The following is a 20,840-nucleotide window of genomic DNA, read 5'->3' on the forward strand; positions in this document are numbered from 1 at the left end:
GGTGAGCTGTGTGGCTGGCTGCCTGTTAGCTTTGCCGTCTTCTCCAGTTGCTGCAGGAAAGGGGCCCAGTTAGGCAGGAAAAGCACAGTAGCACCTCTGTTTATTCCACCATGAGCAAATTCCTGCTGTGGTTACATTTGTCTTGGTAGTGTTTACCAGGACCATAACAGCTCTTTCAGGAATCTCCCTGAATTACAGGAAGATTACAGGAGAAAGTAAATATGTATATCTGCTGCTAAGACAAGGACCAACGACTCAATGTTTATAAGTGAAAAAGCCAATAACATTTTCAAACTGAGTGTGCCTTCATGGCTGTTCTAGCTTGCTTCTCTCTTGCTGTGATAAAACACTGACTAAATTCAGCCTAGGGGAAAGAAGCGTTTATTCGGCTTACTAGTTATAATCCGTCATGGAAGGAAGTCAGGGCAGAACTGGAGGCAATAGATGAGGCAGAAGTCATGGAGGAACTGAGACATTGCTTCCCAGTTTGCTGCCCATGGCTGGCTTGCTCAGCTACTTTTCTTATATATATAGCCCAGGACCCATCTACCTAGGGATGGTGTCCCCCACAGTGGGCTGTGTCCTTCCATATTAATTCGCAGTTAAGACAATGTCCATAAACACACCCACAGGCCAAACTGATGGAGGCAATTCCTCAATTGAGGTTCCTTTTCCCAGGTGACTCTAGTTTGTGTCAAGTTGGCATAAAGAACCAGCATGAAAGTTGTCTTATTTCTGTGGTGGTTGATAGTACAATCCGAGATTTGTTTTACAAGTTCGTAAGTGCAAACTAAGTGAGTGAAGCAGCTTTCTGTATTATTGTCCACGAAACAAATGTATTACTGTATGTATGTTACTAGCCAGAGTTCTAGATGATTCTACCCAGTCCTTACCAGGAATTACCTATGAGCCCTTGTGTTTGAACAGCATTGCATTTCTTTTGGGCCAGATGGCCACAGATGAGGTAAGGAAGTTCTGGGTGCAGGGGGTGTATGTTTGGTGGTTTGTTGAACTGTCAGTCATCCTGTGACCTTGGTTTGTTCCTTTCTTCTCAGGCCTTGTACCCCCTGGTGACCTGTCTTCTCTGTGTCAGTCAGAAGCCCCTATTCCTGAACAGGTGGCATGTTTTCCTCAACAACTGCTTGTCCAACCTTAAGGTTAGTATTTGTCAACTCAACAACAACATAAATCCTTTATCAAAAAAAAAAAACTCAATAAATGGTTGTCTACTTTTGTTTGTTTGATACAAGGACTTAACAATGCTGCCCAGGCTGACCTCAAAGTCAGTCCTCCTCCCTCTGCCTCCCAAAGTGCTGGGGTCACAGGTGTGAGCCACCACACCTTATTAAGATAAAATTTTTAAAAGAATATATTCATCTGCCTAGAAATAAAAGAAATCTCTGCAGATTTGGGGAAAACACATCTGCTTTAGAAAAAAATCCCTTTGAAGACAGAATTAAAGCAACCACACAGATCTACATAGGTATATAACTGCTGCCATGTGTATCTAAGTGATAAGAAAATGAAATAATGGTTGCACTTAGCTGACCTAAACAGGTGGAATTATTTCAGATATCCTGTGGCATCTGTCCCTTTGGTCTAGGAAACAAAAGCTCCATTCTGTGGAAGGATTGCTCTAGCAGAAAGCTTTGCCTCCTGCCAGTCTTGTCTGTGGATGTTTGTGTCTAAGCACCTATTGCTCTCCAGGTGGCAGCACAGGTGTTGGGTGATATGATGGCTGAAGCCACAGCCCCTGGGACCAAGGAGTCTATAGTTAATACAGTTATAATAATTAGATTTCAAATTGGCTTTGAATTATATAGAAACATGCTTTCAATTTTAGTGACCAGTTGACTCAAGACAAGTAGATGAGAACCCTCTGTGATGTAAGAGTAGACACTCCTGGTATGGTGATACATGCCAAGCACTGGAGAGGCTGAGGCAGGAGGATCACAAAGTTGAGGCTAGCCTGAACTAAATACAGCAAGACCATGTTTCAAAAAGAAGAAAACCAAGGGTTAGAAAGATGGTTCCTCAGTTAAGATTGTTGACTGCTCTTGCAAATCAAATAACTTCTTTGCAGTCATTCTTACCTGTGTCCAAAGCTGTGGCTCAGCTTCCTTCTCTGGTTCAATGTTTGGTACTTTTATTTAAAAAAAAATAGCTAAAAATTCTTGCATGTGCTTATACATGTTGCCTTGTTTTGTGGTTTCTTTTTCCAAGACCCTTTAATTTGGAGAAGTACTTAGGATTAATTATGTTATTTTGTCATTTACTATAATTATATAATAATCTACATGAACTTGATTTCAGTACTGACTATGTCCTGGCTCTGAGAGGGGATTGTGAAATCCAAGATCGAAATCATTCATTTCCTCCAAGTTGGCAGTGAAATCTAATAGTGGGTAGAGAACGAGGCTTCCAAGGAGTACACAAGCTGAATACCTTCCAGGGTCATGAACGGTTTGTTACACAGTGGTCACTCTTGGGCATTCATCTGCTCGCTTAGCAGTCGGCTGCACCTCCTGAAAGCCACCCAGTGCCACTTTCCCTATGTGGTCCACCTTCTTAGTTACTAATTCTAGGATTTTAATTGCATCTTTTATAGATAGGAAGTGGTCATTTTATTCCAAACTAGTGAGATTTGGTCAATATGACACTAATTAGAGTCACGTGGAAAAGGGGACCCTCCGTTGAGCTGCCTCCATCAGATTGGCCTATGGACAAATGTGTGGGGCATTGTCTTCATTAGTGGAGGATTAATTGATGGAGATCATGTCATCCCTAGGCCAGTGGTCCTGGGTTCTACAAGAAAGCAGGCTGAGCAAGCTGTGAGGACCAAGCTGGTAAACAGTGTAAACCAATTTTTCTTTGGGCCATCAGCTTACAAAAAAACACATAGAGATTTATTATTAATTATGAAAGCTCAGCCTTAGCTTAGGCTTATTCCTAACTAGTTCTTACAACTTCTTACAACTTAGCTCAATTACCTTCACCCAGCATCGCCCATCCTACTTCCTCTCTTGTCTCCTGGCATTTCCTGTGCACCTAGATTCTCCTCCTCTTCCTCTCTCTCCCCATAAATCCTACCTATACTTCCTGCCTAGCTACTGGCCATTCAGCTTTTTATTACACCAATCATGACAATACATCTTCACACAGTATACAAATAACCCACAGCATCCTCCATGGCATCTGTATCAGTTTCTGCCTCCAGGCCCCTGTCTAGGCTGATGATGACCTATAAACTATAGGCCAAAAACATTTTCCTTCTCCAGATTGCTTTCAGTCCATGTTTTTATCAGAGAACAGAAAGGAACTAGGATTTTTTTTTAAATGATGTAACACAGCTTTCTGAATATATTTAATGCATCTGGGGTTAAAGTTAAAATGTTTTGTACAGTGATTAATTGCTATGGCCAAAAGAGCCATGTTGGGGAGTGGGTCCAAGTTGTTTTTGAAACAGCGGAGTAGTTTGCTTTGAAAATTAATTATTTCAAAATTATAATATTCTTTAGAGCTCCCGTCAAAGCCCGCAGAAAAGCTAAGTAAAGGGTCGTAAACCTCCCTGGAAGGACATGAGTGTAGACTCAGTGTTTGCTTACACAGGCATCGCACCCATTAGCAGGTTCTAAAACAAGAATTGGGGAGATTGGGAGGAGGCTGTGGGATCAATGCTACGTTCCAAACTCCAGTTCCAACATCCATCAGGGTTTGCACCGTGCCCATTGTTGGCGTGAAGCGCTAGGAGTGGGCTGCATCGGGAAAGAGCCCCGTGTCAATGTGGGCACTGAACAGACTCCATCTATAGAGCTTGGTGCTGCATTTTGTAGAAGTCTTGTACTCCAGGAAACATAGAAGAGCTACTTGTTAGCTTAGATAAAGGCAAGGAGGAGGCTGGCTCAGTGGTTAAGAACTCTTGCTGCTTCCAGAACCCACAGCAGGTGGCTCATAACCACCCATAACTCAAGCTCAAGGGGCTCTGTCACCCTCTTCTAGCCTCTATGGGCACCTGCACACATGCACACACACACATGCACACTTAAAAATAAGGATCTTTAAAATAAATAAATGTAAGGAAATTCGCATATGATAATGGTACTTGTGATCCCAGCTTTTGGAAGACTGGGGTTGGAGAATTGCGATCTTTCCACACCCCCGCCTTTATCTTGTCTTCTTTCATTTATGAATTTAGGAAAGGATCTTGTTATATATTTGTCCTGGGCTACATACCATTTCAAACCAGCCTGGGATACATAAGGAGATCCTGTCTCTAAGTTCGCAAATAAATGTGAGGCTATGTTTTGGGGTAGTAAAGTATTAGAATCACTGCCCCAAGGGCAAGAGATATTCAAAATGCTTGCTGAATTTCAAGCAGAATAAAGTCATATCATTTATGTTTAGATCTGAACCCAGTGGGGATTTGAATGAGATTGCTCCTAATGTCATATATATTTATGTCATAATATATAAACACACTCTAACCCCATCTTATGCACGCCATAGAGAAGAAATGCCTGAAGCAAACCACGTGACTTCAAAAGCAAACTTCACCTTGAATAGCTTCGGGATTTTATATTTTCTGTTACACCATCCCATTACAAAAGGAACTAACACCTTTTGAATGTACTCCTTTCACTATCTCCGCCCCCCCCACCCCACCCCACCCCCACTTCTTTCTCTGTCCCCCTGAGGCTTCAGAGTAAGGGGCCTAGTGCTTGCATCCTCCATGTTAGCCTGGTAACTTCCTCTGGTGTATTCTGCGAACCTGAGCTGCCATGGAGCATTATGACTCGTGTGAAGTAGATAGAGGGACTGCGCACACAGTCACAGTCTCAAAGAAAACCCACTCATTTAACGGCAGCGCCTGAGTCTGCACTCAGTGTGACACTGAGAGGAGCAGGCCACCTTGGGAGCATATATCTGAAGTCTTTGCTATTTATATTTAGTTAACGTAGTCACCCATGTTTATCAAGGTCACTGTGGAGTGACGGGGAGCTTAGGGTTCCTTGTCTTTGAGACATCAACACCTCTCAGGAACTCTTGGCCAGAGGTTTTTGTCTGTTTCATTTTATGTCAGATTCTGGACACACTGAGCTGTGTACAAGTGCTGCCTACCTTCATGTCTGTCATACAACACCTAACTAGACAGAAGGACGCACGCTTAGAAAAGTTAGTGGTGCCTTTAAAAGGTCACATCCACAAACTGATGATGCCTGTATACTAATTTCTTAGCCTCCAAACTGTGTAGCTAGGATCATTTCAAATTCTCTTTTCTTGAACGATAGCAATAGAAGAATATACCAGTGAGGCCTAGATACTTTTTAAAGGAATGAAAAAAAAAACTTGGAGGTCAAGAAATTCCCTTACTGAGATGTCCCAGTGTTTACAAGCACTGGCTGCTCCTCCAGAGGACCAAGATCTGGTTCCCAGCACCCTCCTGGTGGTTCTCAACCATGTACAACTCCACCTTCAAGAGATCCAACTCCCTTGTCTGGCCTCTGCAAGCATTTCATGCATGTGATACACATGTGTACATTTAGGCAAACATACGTGTAATTTTCAAAAAAAAAAAAACTTAAGAAATTCAGTTATATAATCAACAGCCACAGATCTCATTAACTGTATATCTATTAAGAGCTGGGTAACTGGTAGAAGCTGTATTTACATTGTCATGAGGTCATGACAGTACGCCAGGCCACACTGAGCACTGCCAGTGTTTTCATAGACATTGTTTGTTTTCCTGAAATCTTTGCATAGGTCTTCAGTTGAAGATTAGGCACTTTCAAGTTGGAAAAACCAGACTATCTAATAAGAAACAGTTCTCGACCTGGAGAGATGGCTCAGTGGTTAAGAGCACTGGCTGCTCTTCCAGAGGTCCTGAGTTCAATTCCAAGCAACCGCATGGTGGCTCAAAACCATCTGTAATGAGATTTGGTGCCCTCTTCTGGCATGCAGTTGTATATTCAGGCAGAACACTGAATAATAATAATAATAATAATAATAATAATAATAATAATAATAATAATAATAATAATAGAAGCAGTTCTCCATGTGTGTCAGTCACCACTGTGCTTAGACTCGACTGCACCTCCCCTTGCTCAGTGTCTGCAGGTGCAGCCCAGAAGTCTGCAAGTTCCTAAGCAGCCAGGTGACTTGATGCAATGAGTCAGCTGATAGGCCAGGGGAAACATCTGTCAGTAGCAGAGGCTGTACCACTGGTGAGTCCAGTCACCCCTGTTTGTTGACATCGATCCCAAAAAAGCTTTAAGTGAATTCAAAGCAAAATGTGAAGAAGGTGAACATGTCACTAGCTTGGCTGCCATATCACTGAAGAGTGCCAAGGTGACGTATTGGGTCTATCGGAGATTTGCACTAAAGCCCACTGGTTTCCTAAACGATTTTCTCAGCAAGCCTCAGAGTCATTCTAAATCCACCCGTGTTCATTAGTGGTTAATTAATGGAGACAGATTCTAAAGAAGGGAATGAATGGTCTTTGACTTAGAAGCTGAAGCCTTTGACACTGAAATTAGTGGTAGGACAATATGCCAATAGTGACTTCATCCTGAACACATATGTTGAATACATAAAGGAATATAAAGACAGGTGAGGAGGCGATGCTGTCTTCATGTAGAGCAGCACACTGGGTCACAGCAGTACAGCTCTATAGCCCCTGTGTTATTTTAGGCTGCCTTAGAAATAAATATGCATGATGTGACTACACTAGGACTAGACTGCCTAGGTCGAATTCTGGCTCTGCCCTTAATTGGCTGTATGGCCTTATGGAAGTCATTTGACCTCTCTGTGCCTTGATTTCATCATCTGTAAAATGAGAACCATTTGTCTACTCCGTATATGTTTGTGAACATCTGAGTTACTAGCTATCAACAGCATTGTGAGTCAGCATTCCACCACCTAGCACAATGCCTGAGGTAATCCATGGATAAGGGGGAAACATTTGCTTTTGACTCATAGTTATGGAGAGTCCAGTCAAAGGGCCCTTTGCAGTGAGTCTGTGGTAAGCAGCACATCTGCATTTGACAGGGCAAAATGGCTCACCTCATTGCCAAGGGTATAAACAAGGACTTTAGTTCCCACAATCCTCTTTGAGGATGCAAGCCCAGTGAACTACAGATCACCCACTAACCCTCTGCCTCCCAAAAGCTCCATTTCCTAATAACTACAGTGGGCACAAAGCCTTCAATACTTGAGTTTGGTGGGGAACTTAAGCATAGCAACCTAATGGCAGTGTTTGACATACCAAGCAACATGCAACATGCAATTCATGCATTCCAGCTCCTGAGACAATGGTTCTCACTAAAGCAGAAGCCCCAGCAGTCCCTTGCTAGCAATTTGTCCCTTGAAGGCTGAGCAATTTGTTAGTGTCTCTCCGATTATGCCATGCTAGTATCAAAGAACTTTGGGCATGCAAAATGCATTTAAATGCATGAGACTTCATGTCATCATAGTCCCTCTAGGACCAGTCCTCACACACCACTACACACTTCCTTCTGTGCCCAGTTAGTTGTGGCCACCACTATTTATTTTGGGGTTTGATATATATTTATCAATGACCTGCGGACATTGGTCACTGGGGATGTAAAGATAAACAAATGGAATTGCCTAGAGCTCGCAATCTGACAGGAAATGTGCAAAGAACAGAAAACCATTAGGAGAAGCAGCAAGGACATTGGTGGTCTCTCCAGGACCCATGGGAGGAATGGAAAATGTGGGTTATATAGTAAGAAGGATGGCATCGGGGGCTTGCTGCCCAGTCAGGATTTTCCTAGTAGCATTTGCTATGGAAGCATCTAAGCATTTAGGGAATTGCAGAAGGATGCTATAATATATGAAGGGTACCTTACCACGAGGGAGGGACAAAGGTGATCCTCACCAGGCAGGTCCAAAAATACCCCTCAAGTGCCATGTTCTGAATCTGGATTATCCAGTGGGCTGCCATAAGTCTTTAGGGGGCGTCTTTAAAAGCAAACATGATTTTTAAATTTCTTGTGTTTTAAGGGTATCATTTAACTGTACAAAGAATAGAAGAGAGATAAGGAACCAGATGAGGAGCCAGATATAACAACCACTGACAGCATCCTGAAATGGCAACAGTCAATTGTCACTACCTACCCCATTGGCAGAACAAGTACAAATTTAAGTCAACCACATTGCTGTTCACTCTTTAGGAACAATTGAAATAGCAAGCATAATCTTTTTTTTTTTTTTTTTTTTTTTTTTTTTTTGAGACAAGGTCTCATGTAGCCCACACTAGCTAGAGCCAAGCGGACTTCTTAACCTACTGCCTCTACCTCCTAGTGCTTGGGTTATGAGTATGCCACACCATGCACAGCTTGATGCAGTGCCAACTATTGAACCCAGGGCTTTGTACATGCTACTCAAGCATTCCACAAACCGAGTTATATCCGCAGCCCAAGCATAGTCTTATAAATTGAAGAACATTGGTGAAAATCAGCTTCACTGAAGAGTGAGAGACAGAAGGTCAAAGAGACTGCTGAAAAGTTGAGGGGCTGAAGAGATGGCTCACAAGTTAAGAGCACTGGTTGTTTTTACAGAAGATCCAGGTTCAGTTCCCAGCACCTACATGGAGACTCACAACCATCTGTAACTGCAGTTTGGGGGATGTGATGCCCTCTTCTGACTTCTGCAGGTACTGCACACATGTGGTACGTGTGCATAAATGCAGGCAAACTTGTTTTTTTTTTTCTTTTCAGACTTTTTTATTTGAATTAGAAACAAGATTGTTTTACATGCCAATCCCAGTTCCCTTCTCCCTCTCTCCCCTCCTCCCCTACAACCTCCTCCAACTAAAACCCTACCTATCACATATCCTTTCTTCTATTCTTCCCCTGACTCAACCTTTCTGCTCCCTCATGACCTCTGCATCCTTCCTCTTCTTCCCTTCTCATTCTCTTAGCTCCCTCCCCCTTCTTCCCGTGCTCTCAATTTGCTCAGGGGATCTTGACCCTTTCCTCTTCTCCAGGGGACCATGTATGTCTCTCTTAGGGTCCTCCTTGTTTACTAGTTTCTCTGGCAGTGTGGATTGTAAGGCTGGTAATCCTTTACTCTATGTCTAAAATCCACATATGAGTGAGTACATATCATGTTTGTCTTTTTGTGATTGGGTTACCTCGCTCAGAATGGTTTCTTCTAGTTCCATCCATTTTCCTGCAAATTTCAAGATTCCATTGTTTTTTTCTGCTGAGTAGTACTCCATTGTGTAAATGTACCACATTTTCTCTATCCATTCTTCGGTTGAGGGGCATCTAGGCTGCTTCCAGTTTCTGGCTATTACAAATAGTGCTGCTATGAACATCATTGAACAGATGTCCTTGTTGTATGAATGTGCTTCTTTTGGGTATATGGCAGGCAAACTTTTATACACACAGAATAAACTTAAATCTTTTTTTAAGTTGAAATTAAACCAGAAAGCATTGAGAAAAGACACTGGAACCAGAGCTTTCAGTCCACACTCAGGTTGAGATGGTGCAAGCTCTCATGATGCACAGTTTGAGCTCTGGTACACGAGAGAATTTTGCATGAGATACCATGCACTATACATGCTAAGAAAGGAACTTGGTAAGGGAAAAGATGGTTCCACTGGGATAGAGACAGTTGCTGATTCAGGTTAAAGTGCATATAGCATCGTTAAAGGAGAGGAAAATTTACATGTAACATTATGTAATGGAGTTTCAACTCCATTCAGTAAATCAAATCATTATGCAAATCAGATCATTAGCAGTCAAAAACCTGTTTTAAGCTTTGTATATAAACAGGCATGCCTCAGGCTGGAGAGATGGCTCAGAGGTTAAGAGCACTGGCTGCTCTTCCAGAGGTCCTGAGTTCAATTCCCAGCAATCACATGATGGCTCACAACCATCTGTAATGAGATCTGGTGCCCTCTTCTGGCCTGCAGGGACACATGCAGACACGAATACTGTATACATAATTAATTAATTAATTAATTAATTATGTATAATTAAAAACAATAAACAGGCACGCCTCAAAAGGTGGGTTCCCCACCCCTCCCTGAGCTAGACAGTTACATATAACATTTATGTAGGAGGGTAAGCATGCAAGAGTGTGAAAAATTCTTAATTGTTTTTTGCTTTTAAGTACTAATATATCTGTTATTTTTATTGTTTTATACATTTTGGCACTGGGGACTGAATTCACAAGCATTGTGCATGCTAGGCACTCATTTTATCACTAAGCCACACCCTCAGCCTGTATTGTGCAATTTCTTTTTTTCTTTAAATCATCCCACAGGTATATATTTTATTTTTGAGTTATATTCCTACAGCCTATTCCTCCTACCCTCACTTTTCTTCCCCTTAGCCCTCCCATCTCCCATCAAAGTACTAACCAGGCCCAACTTTTGAGATCAGACGAGATTGGGCGCATTCAGGGTGGTATGGCTATAGACTACCCCTCCTGTCAGTTCCCTCTGTCCCCTGGATAATTTCACCTCTACTATTATTAATACATGCACATCCTTGACTTTATGTGACTATATAAAATTTAGAATCACAAATGAGTGAAAACATAAAACTTTCGTCTTTCTGAGACTGGCTTACTCCAATCAATTTGATTATCTCCAGCTGCACCCATTGGCCTGCAAACATTGTAACTTCACTCCTCTTTGTGGCTGGAAAGGAATTCTTTTGTGTTTATGTATAACATTTCCCTTGTCTGTTTCCCTGTTGCTGGATGCTGCACGGAACACTGATGGGCAAGTGTCTTCAATGGGACTAGGTCTAGTCCTGGTGCCTAAGTCCATTAGACTTGGAGTCCTCTGGATGCATACACTGGAGTGGCATAGCTGGTTCTGATGGTAGATCTACTTAAAAAGCAGTAGACTGTGGAAGGTAGATAAGCCAGATATTCAAATGTATTATGAGACTTTATTAATTAAACTAATACACTATTCACATTTGGGTAGGCAAATAAAACAATAAATAAATTAATGAAATAAACTAGGAGCAGTTATAAATACATACTAATAAACTAATATACAATAACTAACTTTATATTAATTAATTCTATTTATTATTTGTTACAATGATGATTTAACAGGTTAATATTTGTTATTAATATTAGTAATACAATAGACTAAGCAGATACAAACACAAAATCTCCCCCACCCCATCTTAAGACACAGGAGCTATTTTCTCTATGTCTAGATTATACCATGGTGTGTCGTACATACTGGTCTCAGGAGGCATTAGAGAATAATCAGATGGAATAGGGGATAGAAAAATACAAATGATAACAGTGCTTAAAAGGACATCAGCTGTCATGGGAACAGCATCCGATTCTTCTGTAAATGCTATGCAACTCTATTGGTTTCTTGGCAGTCTCTTCAGTTTCCATTTTGGCAAAAGACAGAACAAGGACGTCCCATAGCATTTGTCTCATCATCTTGGTTATAATCCTCAGAGATTATTTTATCCAATGAACACTGGAAGGCAAATAGTCCAGGAGTCCCTTGGTGATGGCATGTGCCTGCCCCTTTAGCAAGCCAGCCTTTCCCAAGCTGTTTAGCAACACTCTCCTGCATGGACCACCATTCAGCAAGTAATCCTACATTTTGGATTCTGTTACAGAATAAAGATCCCAAAATGGCTCGAGTTGCCTTGGAATCTCTCTACAGATTGCTCTGGGTTTACATGATTCGAATCAAATGTGAGAGCAACACAGCGACTCAGAGGTAAGGACAGGCGTGTGCTCTGGGGTGCCTGTCCCTCGAGTGGGACTTGAACCCATATTGCTGAGCCCCACTGCTCAGGTGTTCTCCTTCATTGTTGCCTACCCTGGCCCAGCTAAAACATGCTCAGAGCTGACGGTTCCTGCAAGACCTGAGGCCTCCGAGCTTCCCCACTGCCTTCGCAGCCTTTTGCCAAAGCATTAACCTCTACCAGGACTGATCTGGTCTACTCCTGGATGGCAATTGTCACTTTGAGGAAGGAAACAGCTATTTCTCAGTTTCTAACTGCTGGGGTTAAAAAAAAAAAAAAAAAAGAATGTCTTTGTAGAATAATTATGCTAATGGAAAGGGTTTGGTTCTTTTTTATCCTCTGATGCTAAGATGAAATGTGTACTGTCTCCCTGACAGCTAGATCTCAGCCAATCTCACTTGTTTTCTCTTTTTCCCCACCCATATCTTCCAGCCGACTCATAACCATCACCACCACGCTTTTCCCCAAAGGGTCCCGAGGCGTGGTGCCCAGGGATATGCCTCTGAACATCTTTGTGAAGATCGTCCAGTTCATTGCCCAGGTAACACACACATTTCTGCCAGTCTGCTTCAGGTGAAGTCAGATTCAACAGGCCATGGTGATCCTTCATGTGTCCAGACTTCTCAGAAAGGAGTTGTGTCCCCACACAGCTTATCCTTTTGCTTCAAAACAGTCAGATGAGTACATCAAGTTGCTTCAGCATCTGAGAAAGAAACCAAGAGATGGAGTTTAAGTGATTCATCTGAGATCACCTTGCCCACCAACAAAACTGCCTATAGCACAGATCCGTTCCTGGGTCAGTCCCAACCCTGACAGAGGAGAGAAAACTTCAGTGATAGACTCTTGGCTATCCCTTCCCACTGTCCCCAGATCTCTGCTCTATATTCTACTAGTTAAAAAGGAGCCAAAGGTCTGGTATCTGGTAGAAATTTAATTTTTTTAAAAAAAGACAATATAGTGAAATTTGAAGAGTAAATAGTCATTTTCTAATTCTTTTCTAGAAGTAATTCCATGAGATTAGAATTTATCAATTTTGTCCTTTGCTCAAAATTATTCTAGGCACTTTACACATGGATTAATTTACTTTAAAAAGAGATTCCAGGAATATCAAAGCTAGTTTGACTATAATTTATTATTCAAATGTGAGAGTTTTACTTGGATGAGGGGTTGGAGGACTGAACCCAAGACCCCACTCATGCCAGGTATCCCTAGGTAATGCATTGCTTATCCTGCAGATGGAAAATTCCATATGACTTTTATAAGTATAGTCATGAGGTATATATGCTTTGAGTATTCTGGAATACTGTATATAAAATCAACAAGCCATATCTTAGTAGTTTCTAACTTGTATGACCAAGCTCCACCTTAAATGATATGTCTTGAATCTTAATTCTTCTCCCCACTTGGAATTAATTTTGATATTTGAGCCAGAGGATGGTTTCAAAGTTAAAGAATGGAGGAAAACAGTCATTGTGTAGTGATATCATTAAAAATATATTTCTCAGATGAGTTTCAAAAAGTTATCAACATTTATGATACAAGCAGGAAGAATCTGGGCTGTTTTTAGGTCCAGACGCCCAGGTGTTGTGTTTTCTGATATTTGATTCTGTGCTCCCAGCCTTGCTGTACTTACTGAGCTGATTCTATGTGCTACATAAGGAATGCGGCTCCTCAGACAGTTCTGGTGCACCTGGTCTTCCTTCAGGGGCTCTCTGTGACCCATAAAACTTGGGAACACCCCAGTCTTTTCAGCAGTCACCTGTTTTTGCTGCATAGGGGAAAACTTGAATTTTTTGTTAAACTCGGCATTCCATGTTTTTATTTTGTTTGTTTCCTCCCCCCCCCACCCCCGCCAGGAGCGTCTGGACTTTGCCATGAAGGAAATCATTTTTGACTTTCTTTGCGTGGGAAAGCCAGCCAAGGCTTTCAGTCTCAACCCAGAGGTATGAACGACTCATCTATGGGAACAGAGCACTTATTCACAGAGCCCATACCTTTGCTCTGAAAGGCTGGGGGGCTCGGGTGGGGGAGGGGTGGTGCCTCTCAAGGGTCTTAAGGCACAGGAGCTATTTTCTCTGTGCCCCGATTTGGGTGTCAGGGTTTTTTTTTTCAGGAGTAAAATATGAAGTGAACTGATTCAGGATGACCCAATGCTCACGCGCTATAGTCTTCTGTTCTTGTAAAATGGAATCATTCTTGTCTCAAAGAACATGATGACAAAGATTGGCAAATTTAGTGTTGAGACGTGACGAAACAGATGAGTAAATGCAGGGAGTGGTAAGATTACTACAACACAGTGACATCACATAGCCAGTAAACAAATGTGCTTCTGTGACAGCATCCAGCTCATGGGTCAGGCAGTTGGTGGAAATGAGTCCCTGGTGGGTGTTGCACGCATGTGGAGCTCTCGGCTATGCAAATGAATGGCAATTTAGTCTTAAACTTTTAAAAATACCAGCAGCCAATAGAAACATGCTGGCCAAGCTGCCTCCTTACAGCCCTTTCCTGTGCAGTTATGGAAAGAACACTGGACTAAAAGCCAGAAACCTAGTTTTGCCACTCGTCACAGGCTCAGCTTCTTTTCCTAGCCATGTGACATTTACTTCTGATTCTTGGCTTTTCCTCTAGTAAAATGGACAAAGTACTTTTCTAGATCCCTTCATGGACAAGTGATACTGGAACTAACACATTGCAAACTAAAAAAGGACATGAAGGGGAGAAGGGGAAAGGAAATGAAGCAAGGGAAAGAAATCCCGCACTGTAGAGTATATTGAATGCTTCTCTCTGTCGCCACGGTAATATCCTGCTACATCATCTGGGCATTCAGGAAAGAGGTCCAGAGCCCAGAGTCCAAGTATAGCTCCTTAGCTGCCCCACGTCCCCTGCCCCTTCCCACCATACCCTGAATCCTTTTGGTTGCCACATTTTTGTCAACAGAACAAGAAACTAAACTGTAGGAGTTTCTTGAGGCTAATGACCTCACGGGCCTCTGGAACAGCTGCTGTCACAGTCTGCAGGTCAGGAAGAGGTCAAAGCCAGGGGCCAGATGGAGGCCCAGAGCTGGACAGAAACAGATTACTCTTGTGGGCAACATTCTCAACATCTTTTTCATTTCTCAGTAGTTACAAATCTACTATTTTAACAGTTCTCAGAATTACTGGGTTACTTGTCCTAATCAAGGTTTCTATGGCTGCAGTGAAGCACTGTAGCCAAAAGCAAGCTGGGGAAGAAAGGGTTTATCTGCCTTACACTTCCCCATCATAGTCCATCCTTGAAGGAAGCCAGGACAGGAACTCAAGCGGGGCAGGAAGCTGGAGGCAGGAGCTGATGCAGAGGCCATGAAGTAGTGCTGCTCACTGGCTTGCTCCCCATGTCTTGCTCAGCCTGCTTTCTTAAAGAACCCAGGACCACCAGACCAATGATGGCCCACCCACAACAAGCTAGACCCTCCCACATCAATCACTAAGAAAATGCCTACAGGCAGATCTTATGAAGGCATTTTCTCAGTTGAGGCTCCCTCTTCTCAGTGACTCTAGCTTGTGTTAAGTTGACATAAACCCAGTCAGCATACTTGTCTAAAGTGAACATCTCTGGTGTTACTTCCATGCTGGAGACAGTAACACTCATCTGTCATCTCAATCCTTGGCTTGCCTAACACGACCCTGCCCCAGACAAATAAATCATTACCATTGTTCTTACCACCTTGGGTCTATCTACAAACTTTTCATCCTGTCAATGGCTTGTCAGATGACCTGTTGGAGAAGGGCAACTGGTATTGTGGTTTAAACAGAGAATCCAATAGGAAAAAAGATTTGGGTTTTCCATGCCTCTTTATTTTTATTACAGTTTACCTATGTGGTTTAGTGTGTGTGTGTGTGTGTGTGTGTGTGTGTGTGTGTGTGTGTGTGTGTGTGCGCGCGCGCGCGTGCATGTGTGTATTGTAGTGTGAGTGTGGAGGTCAAATGACAACTTGGGGAGTTAGTTCTCTCCTTCCACCTTAAGCATTACAAAGCTCAAACTTAGATTGCCAGGTTTGGCAGCAAGTGCCTGTCTTAGGGTTTCTATTGCTGTGAAGAGACACCATAACCATGGCAACTCTTATAAAGGAAAACATTTAATTGGCTTACAGCTTTAGTCCATTATCATCATGGCAGGGAGTCTGGTGGCATTCAGGCAGACATAGTACTGGCTAGATCTTGATCAGAAGGCAACAGGAAGTGGACTGAGTGAAGCTTGATCAGAAGAGACCTCAAAGCCTGGCCCCACAGTGACACATTTCCTCCAAGTCCATACCTACTTCAATAAGGCCACACATCCTAATAGTGCCACTCCTTTTGGGGGCCATTTTCTTTCAAACCTCCATAGTGCCTTTGCCTACTGAATCGAATCCATCTTTCCAGCTCTCTTCCACGTTTCTTCCTCTTGTAGGGGCATAGAAGAATTTGCCCATTACTGGTTGACAGTTATAAACCCAACAGGTCACACATAACTGGCACATCCAGCATGTCTCTAGGGAAGGACCTGACTGGGGCACTGAGGTAATGAAAAGATAAGCAGAGGCATATAGGACAGAAAGCTGGGATGTGGGTGGTCTAGGCTCCTGGCTAATGAAGTCGAAGCATTCTGGAAGCTCAGTGTATTATTATATAGAGTTGAACAGCAAGGGGGTGATAGCACTCATACAATAATACAATAATAGCATGCAGCTATTATTGAATGAAGGAAACACAGTTACTGCTTTTAGATAAACAAGGAGATAGCTGGATCAAGAAGAGAGGTTTTAGCTGCTCTCAATAGGAGCAGCCTCTGTAGGAAAGGAGTCCTCAGGCCATAAACATCTAATGAGGAGAAAACTATAGTAGACATGTTCTATACACACTGCCAATACTCACACTCAGCCAGCTGGGGAAGTCTTTATAATTTCCCTCTGATCCTCACCCCAGGGAGGAAAGGCTTTGACATTCCTCTATAGGTCTGAGGCTCTGGGGGCTTTGACATGGCCAGCTCATGTCAACACACACATTTGGTCAGGATTTCACTCACTAGGACTTTCTCTGTCCCCTTCACATGTACTCAGTGGTCAAGGAAACAGAAGTTACCCATTGGATGAAAATGCTGCTGGTGGTACAGTTTCTCAGAGAACAAACCCAGATTGGCCCTTTGGAAGTTGCTTATTTGTTTATTATTTCATTACACAGGGCCTCACACTGGCCTTGAACTTGCTGTACTGCTGAGCATGGCTATAAGCTCTTGATTATCCTAACCCAGCCTCTGAAGTGCAGGAACTACAGGCAAACACTGTCTGTCATCCCTGGCTCCATGCTGGCCCTGAAATAATATTTTTGGAATCAGCTTGTGTAACAAGGCTCAGAGATCTACAGAGTTATCATAGTACCATGTGTGTCAAGCACAACTCAACCGTTAGGTAGTTTCTAGGTAATTGTCTTACTTGGTTTGGGCCTGGAATATGTTCTGCATACATGTATCATCCTCAGGAGAAGTGGCCTATCTGTGAGATGCACTTCTAAGCTGCCAGTTTCTCTCACTTTTGACCTGATCTAAAAGAACATGGAATTGGAAGTCCTATTCAGTGCTGGAGGCAAGAAAAGAAGAAATAAAGTGCTGGTGGCCTGGAAATGAAGCTATAAAAAGTGCTTTATTGATGGGCAAATATTGTAGAAAATTGCAAAAAGAAGCTGTGCTGTAGGAGAAGCTGTAGCCACGTCTACTTAGGGGCCCAATAGGGCAGGCTGTGGCGGCAGGTTTACCTCTTTCTCTGGGAACCTTGGGGCATGGGGTGATCCCACTTCTGACACCATTCTGTTACGATAAATCTTTCTGCCAAAAGCCACCTGAGCCCCTCCGCTCCTGCTCCAACAGCACGATGTGATCCACCGACAAGGAGGGACGCCAATAAGGCGTCCGATAAGATAAGTCTTATAAAATATATAGACTTATGATAATTAAGACTGAGCTAACAGATGAGGAATCCTAGTCATTGGCCAAGCAGCTTTAAACCTAATACAAGTTTCTGTGTATTCATTTGGGCCCTAACTCGGGTGGGCGGCTGGCATAAAGCTCACACATGGCGGTGGGGCTCAGGTGGCTTTTGGCAGAAAGATTTATCATAATACTGTGCATGTCGGGACACACCTGTAATGCCCTAGCATTTGAGAGATGGCAGCATCAAGATCAAGAGTGTACACAGGGAGTTCAAGGCCAGCCTTGGCAACAGCAGACCCTGTAACAAGAAAAACAATGTCAGCATAAATAAAGGTGTCACTTATTTTTTTAAAAAGAAGGAAAATATCAAATGATTTGGAGCTGATGCATGGTGTTAGGAAGTTTGCGGGATACGAGATTAATAAGTGATGTGTGTGCATGTTGTAGTAATGAATAATCAAATTAAACAATTCACAGTATCAATGAAAAAAAAGTAGCAGGCAAGGAAGCAGACAAAATATACACACTACTGTATGCTTTTTCTATTCCAAAACTAAAAAATGTTGAAAACAGGCAAAGACCCAAATAAGTGGAGATAAGTACAATGTATTAGCAAATCAGAAGATTTGCCATTGTTGAGTGCCGTCACCCCTCAAATGGACTTAAATGTATTAAATTAACATATTAGTAATAACCTGATTTATATTCCCTATAGCTTCTTTTAAAATGAAAATCAGTGAGCTGGTTTTAAATTGATATGGAACATCAAACTACTAAAATAACTAACATAATTCAGAAGTAGAAGAGTAAAGTTGGAATAGCAGAGCCTGGTTTTGAGACTTAGTGTAAAATCAGTGTAAAGGTGGGGGTAGATGTAAAGAGGGCCAGTGAGGGTGGGGATCTAGAGACAGACCCTCACTGAACGGCTGACTGAGCTCCAAACATGGGAATGTACTCAGTGAGTAAAAGTCTTTCCACTAAGTGGTACTGAGCAACTGGATGCCCACCTTGCAAAATGATGAATTCCAGGCCACAATTTTCAGTGTAAGCAAAAACAAGCTCAAACTGGACCTTGCAACCTAAATATAAACCCAACAGTGTAAGCCTTCCATGGAAAAAAGAATGAAAACCTTTGTAGCTCTTGAATGAGCAAATCTGTCTAAACACAAAAGTCATGAATCACAGAAAGTTAATAAACTGAGTATATGATTTCAAGTTTGCATGGTGATGAGCCATTCAGTAGAGACTCAAAGCATGGGAGAAAATAATTTCACATCTCTACAAAGTACTTCTTTCCGGAATATATAAGAGTTCCTAAGTCAGTAAGAAAATAAACAACACACTTTTAAAGTGAGAACCATCAGTAGCCTCTTCATCAAAGGGAGATGGAAGCAGCCAGTAAGCCTGTGAAAAGATGATCATTGTAGGGGTCACTAGGGAAATGTAAGATAAACATGATGATGAGATACCATGTGTGCTTGGAGGAATCTAGAGCAGTGGGATCTTTATACTATTCCATTGAGAATGTGACACAGAGAACAGGTGCTGAGCCCTCCCTTGAACCATCTTTGTGGCTTAGCTGAATGTTAGAAATGGCATTGCTTTTCACATACCCTTGTGTTTTCATAGGTGATTGTAGCCGGAGGCTTTTCTGTGTCCTGTCCACCCAGTCCCATAGCCGCTTATAAAATAATCACTCAGAGGTTTAACATTAATTTTAATTGTTTGGCTGATGGCTCTGCCTTATTACTAGCTAGCTCTTACAATTTAAATTAACCCATTCCTATTCATCTGTGCATTGCCATGTGGCCATGGTGTTACCTCATTTTCTACATGTCTTGCTTCTTTGGTGGTTGGCTGGTGTCTCCCTGGACTCTGCCTTCTTTCTCCCAGAATTCAGTTTGGCTTTTCCACCTAGCTATACTCTGCCCTGCCATAGGCCAAAGAAGCTTTATTCATCAACCAATAAAAGCAACACATATTCACAGTGTTCAGAAGGAACCCCCCCCCCCCCCCCGTCTTCATTTCATAACCTTCAGGTTTTAAAATTTATCTCAAACTTGCTGGCCTTTATAATCAGAGACCAATAATAGATGTTGGCTGGGTGTGATGGCACACACCTTTAATCTCCGCACCTGGGAGGCAGAAGCAGGTGGATTTCTGGGAGTTGAGGCCAGCCTGACCTACATAATGAATTCTAGGCCAGCCAAGGCCACACAGTGATTTATTTATCTCAAAGATAAATAAAACAATCAGAGATAATTATTTTGTGGTTCATTTTGGGACCCAATCTCTTCATACCATCTTTGAATTAAAACCTATGGTGTTCCTCTCTGTGACGTGTTTGATTCTGTTGTGTGACTCAGTTTACCTTAGCTGTTCAAGGGATGAGTACACATCTCTTTGATGGTCCCCCTCCACACATGCATCTCTTTAACAGATGTGTTCCCATTTCAAACATGCGCTCTGAATTTGGTGAACATCTTCCTGGCTGTTTCCTCACGATAAGTCCTGTCAGATTCCTCTAGATAACTAGCTCTTTGCTTGTGTCTCTTACAGAGAATGAACATTGGTTTGCGGGCATTCTTAGTGATTGCTGATAGCTTACAACAGAAGGATGGAGAACCACCCATGCCGGTCACAGGAGCTGTGCTCCCATCCGGAAACACCCTGAGAGTAAAGAAAACGTATTTGAGTAAGACGCTAACTGAAGAGGAAGCCAAAATGATAGGTGAGTATGATGGAGCCCTGGATATCACTGTCAGGTCCTCGATAGAGGTGAGAGGAATTCAGAAAAAATAAAATAAAAAACACCAGATCTGTGCCAAGTAGCTGGTGAGACATTCCTGCACTGTTGTGTTGACGAATTCCTGCTGGGTTCCGGACTTGGAGCCCTTTAAACTCTTTAGGACTTCCTGGTAAATATTTTGCCATGTAAACGTTGACCTTTCATCTGATTCCCTGTAAAGATCTAGTATTGGTTATTGGTTATCTAGATTGTACAGTAAGTTTCCAACATATCTGTGTGTTCAGGCAAATAATCTTATTTATAATTTGTTAATTCATTCATTTTTTTAAAAGAAAATTTCTTTCTTTCTTTTTTCTTTTAAGTAACGTTGGTCTAATTTGTATTGTAAG

The 20,840-nt window shown here is 42.3% G+C and overlaps 1 protein-coding gene across 6 annotated transcripts in view; it reads left to right on the forward strand.

Annotated features, from left to right (window-relative positions):
• The window catches only part of Fry (FRY microtubule binding protein), a 378,278-nt gene that overhangs the window by 237,849 nt on the left and 119,589 nt on the right, over positions 1-20,840 (forward strand). For all 6 annotated transcript variants that reach the window (XM_035443188.1, XM_035443189.1, XM_035443184.1 and 3 more), the window contains 5 exons: positions 1,056-1,157; positions 11,628-11,731; positions 12,192-12,300; positions 13,616-13,702; positions 20,262-20,433. In XM_035443188.1, the coding sequence (XP_035299079.1) occupies positions 1,056-1,157; positions 11,628-11,731; positions 12,192-12,300; positions 13,616-13,702; positions 20,262-20,433 (574 nt within the window). The remainder of the gene's footprint in view (positions 1-1,055; positions 1,158-11,627; positions 11,732-12,191; positions 12,301-13,615; positions 13,703-20,261; positions 20,434-20,840) is intronic.

Source organism: Cricetulus griseus, chromosome 4 (assembly GCF_003668045.3).
Source record: "Cricetulus griseus strain 17A/GY chromosome 4, alternate assembly CriGri-PICRH-1.0, whole genome shotgun sequence".
Taxonomy (NCBI): Eukaryota; Metazoa; Chordata; class Mammalia; order Rodentia; family Cricetidae; genus Cricetulus; species Cricetulus griseus.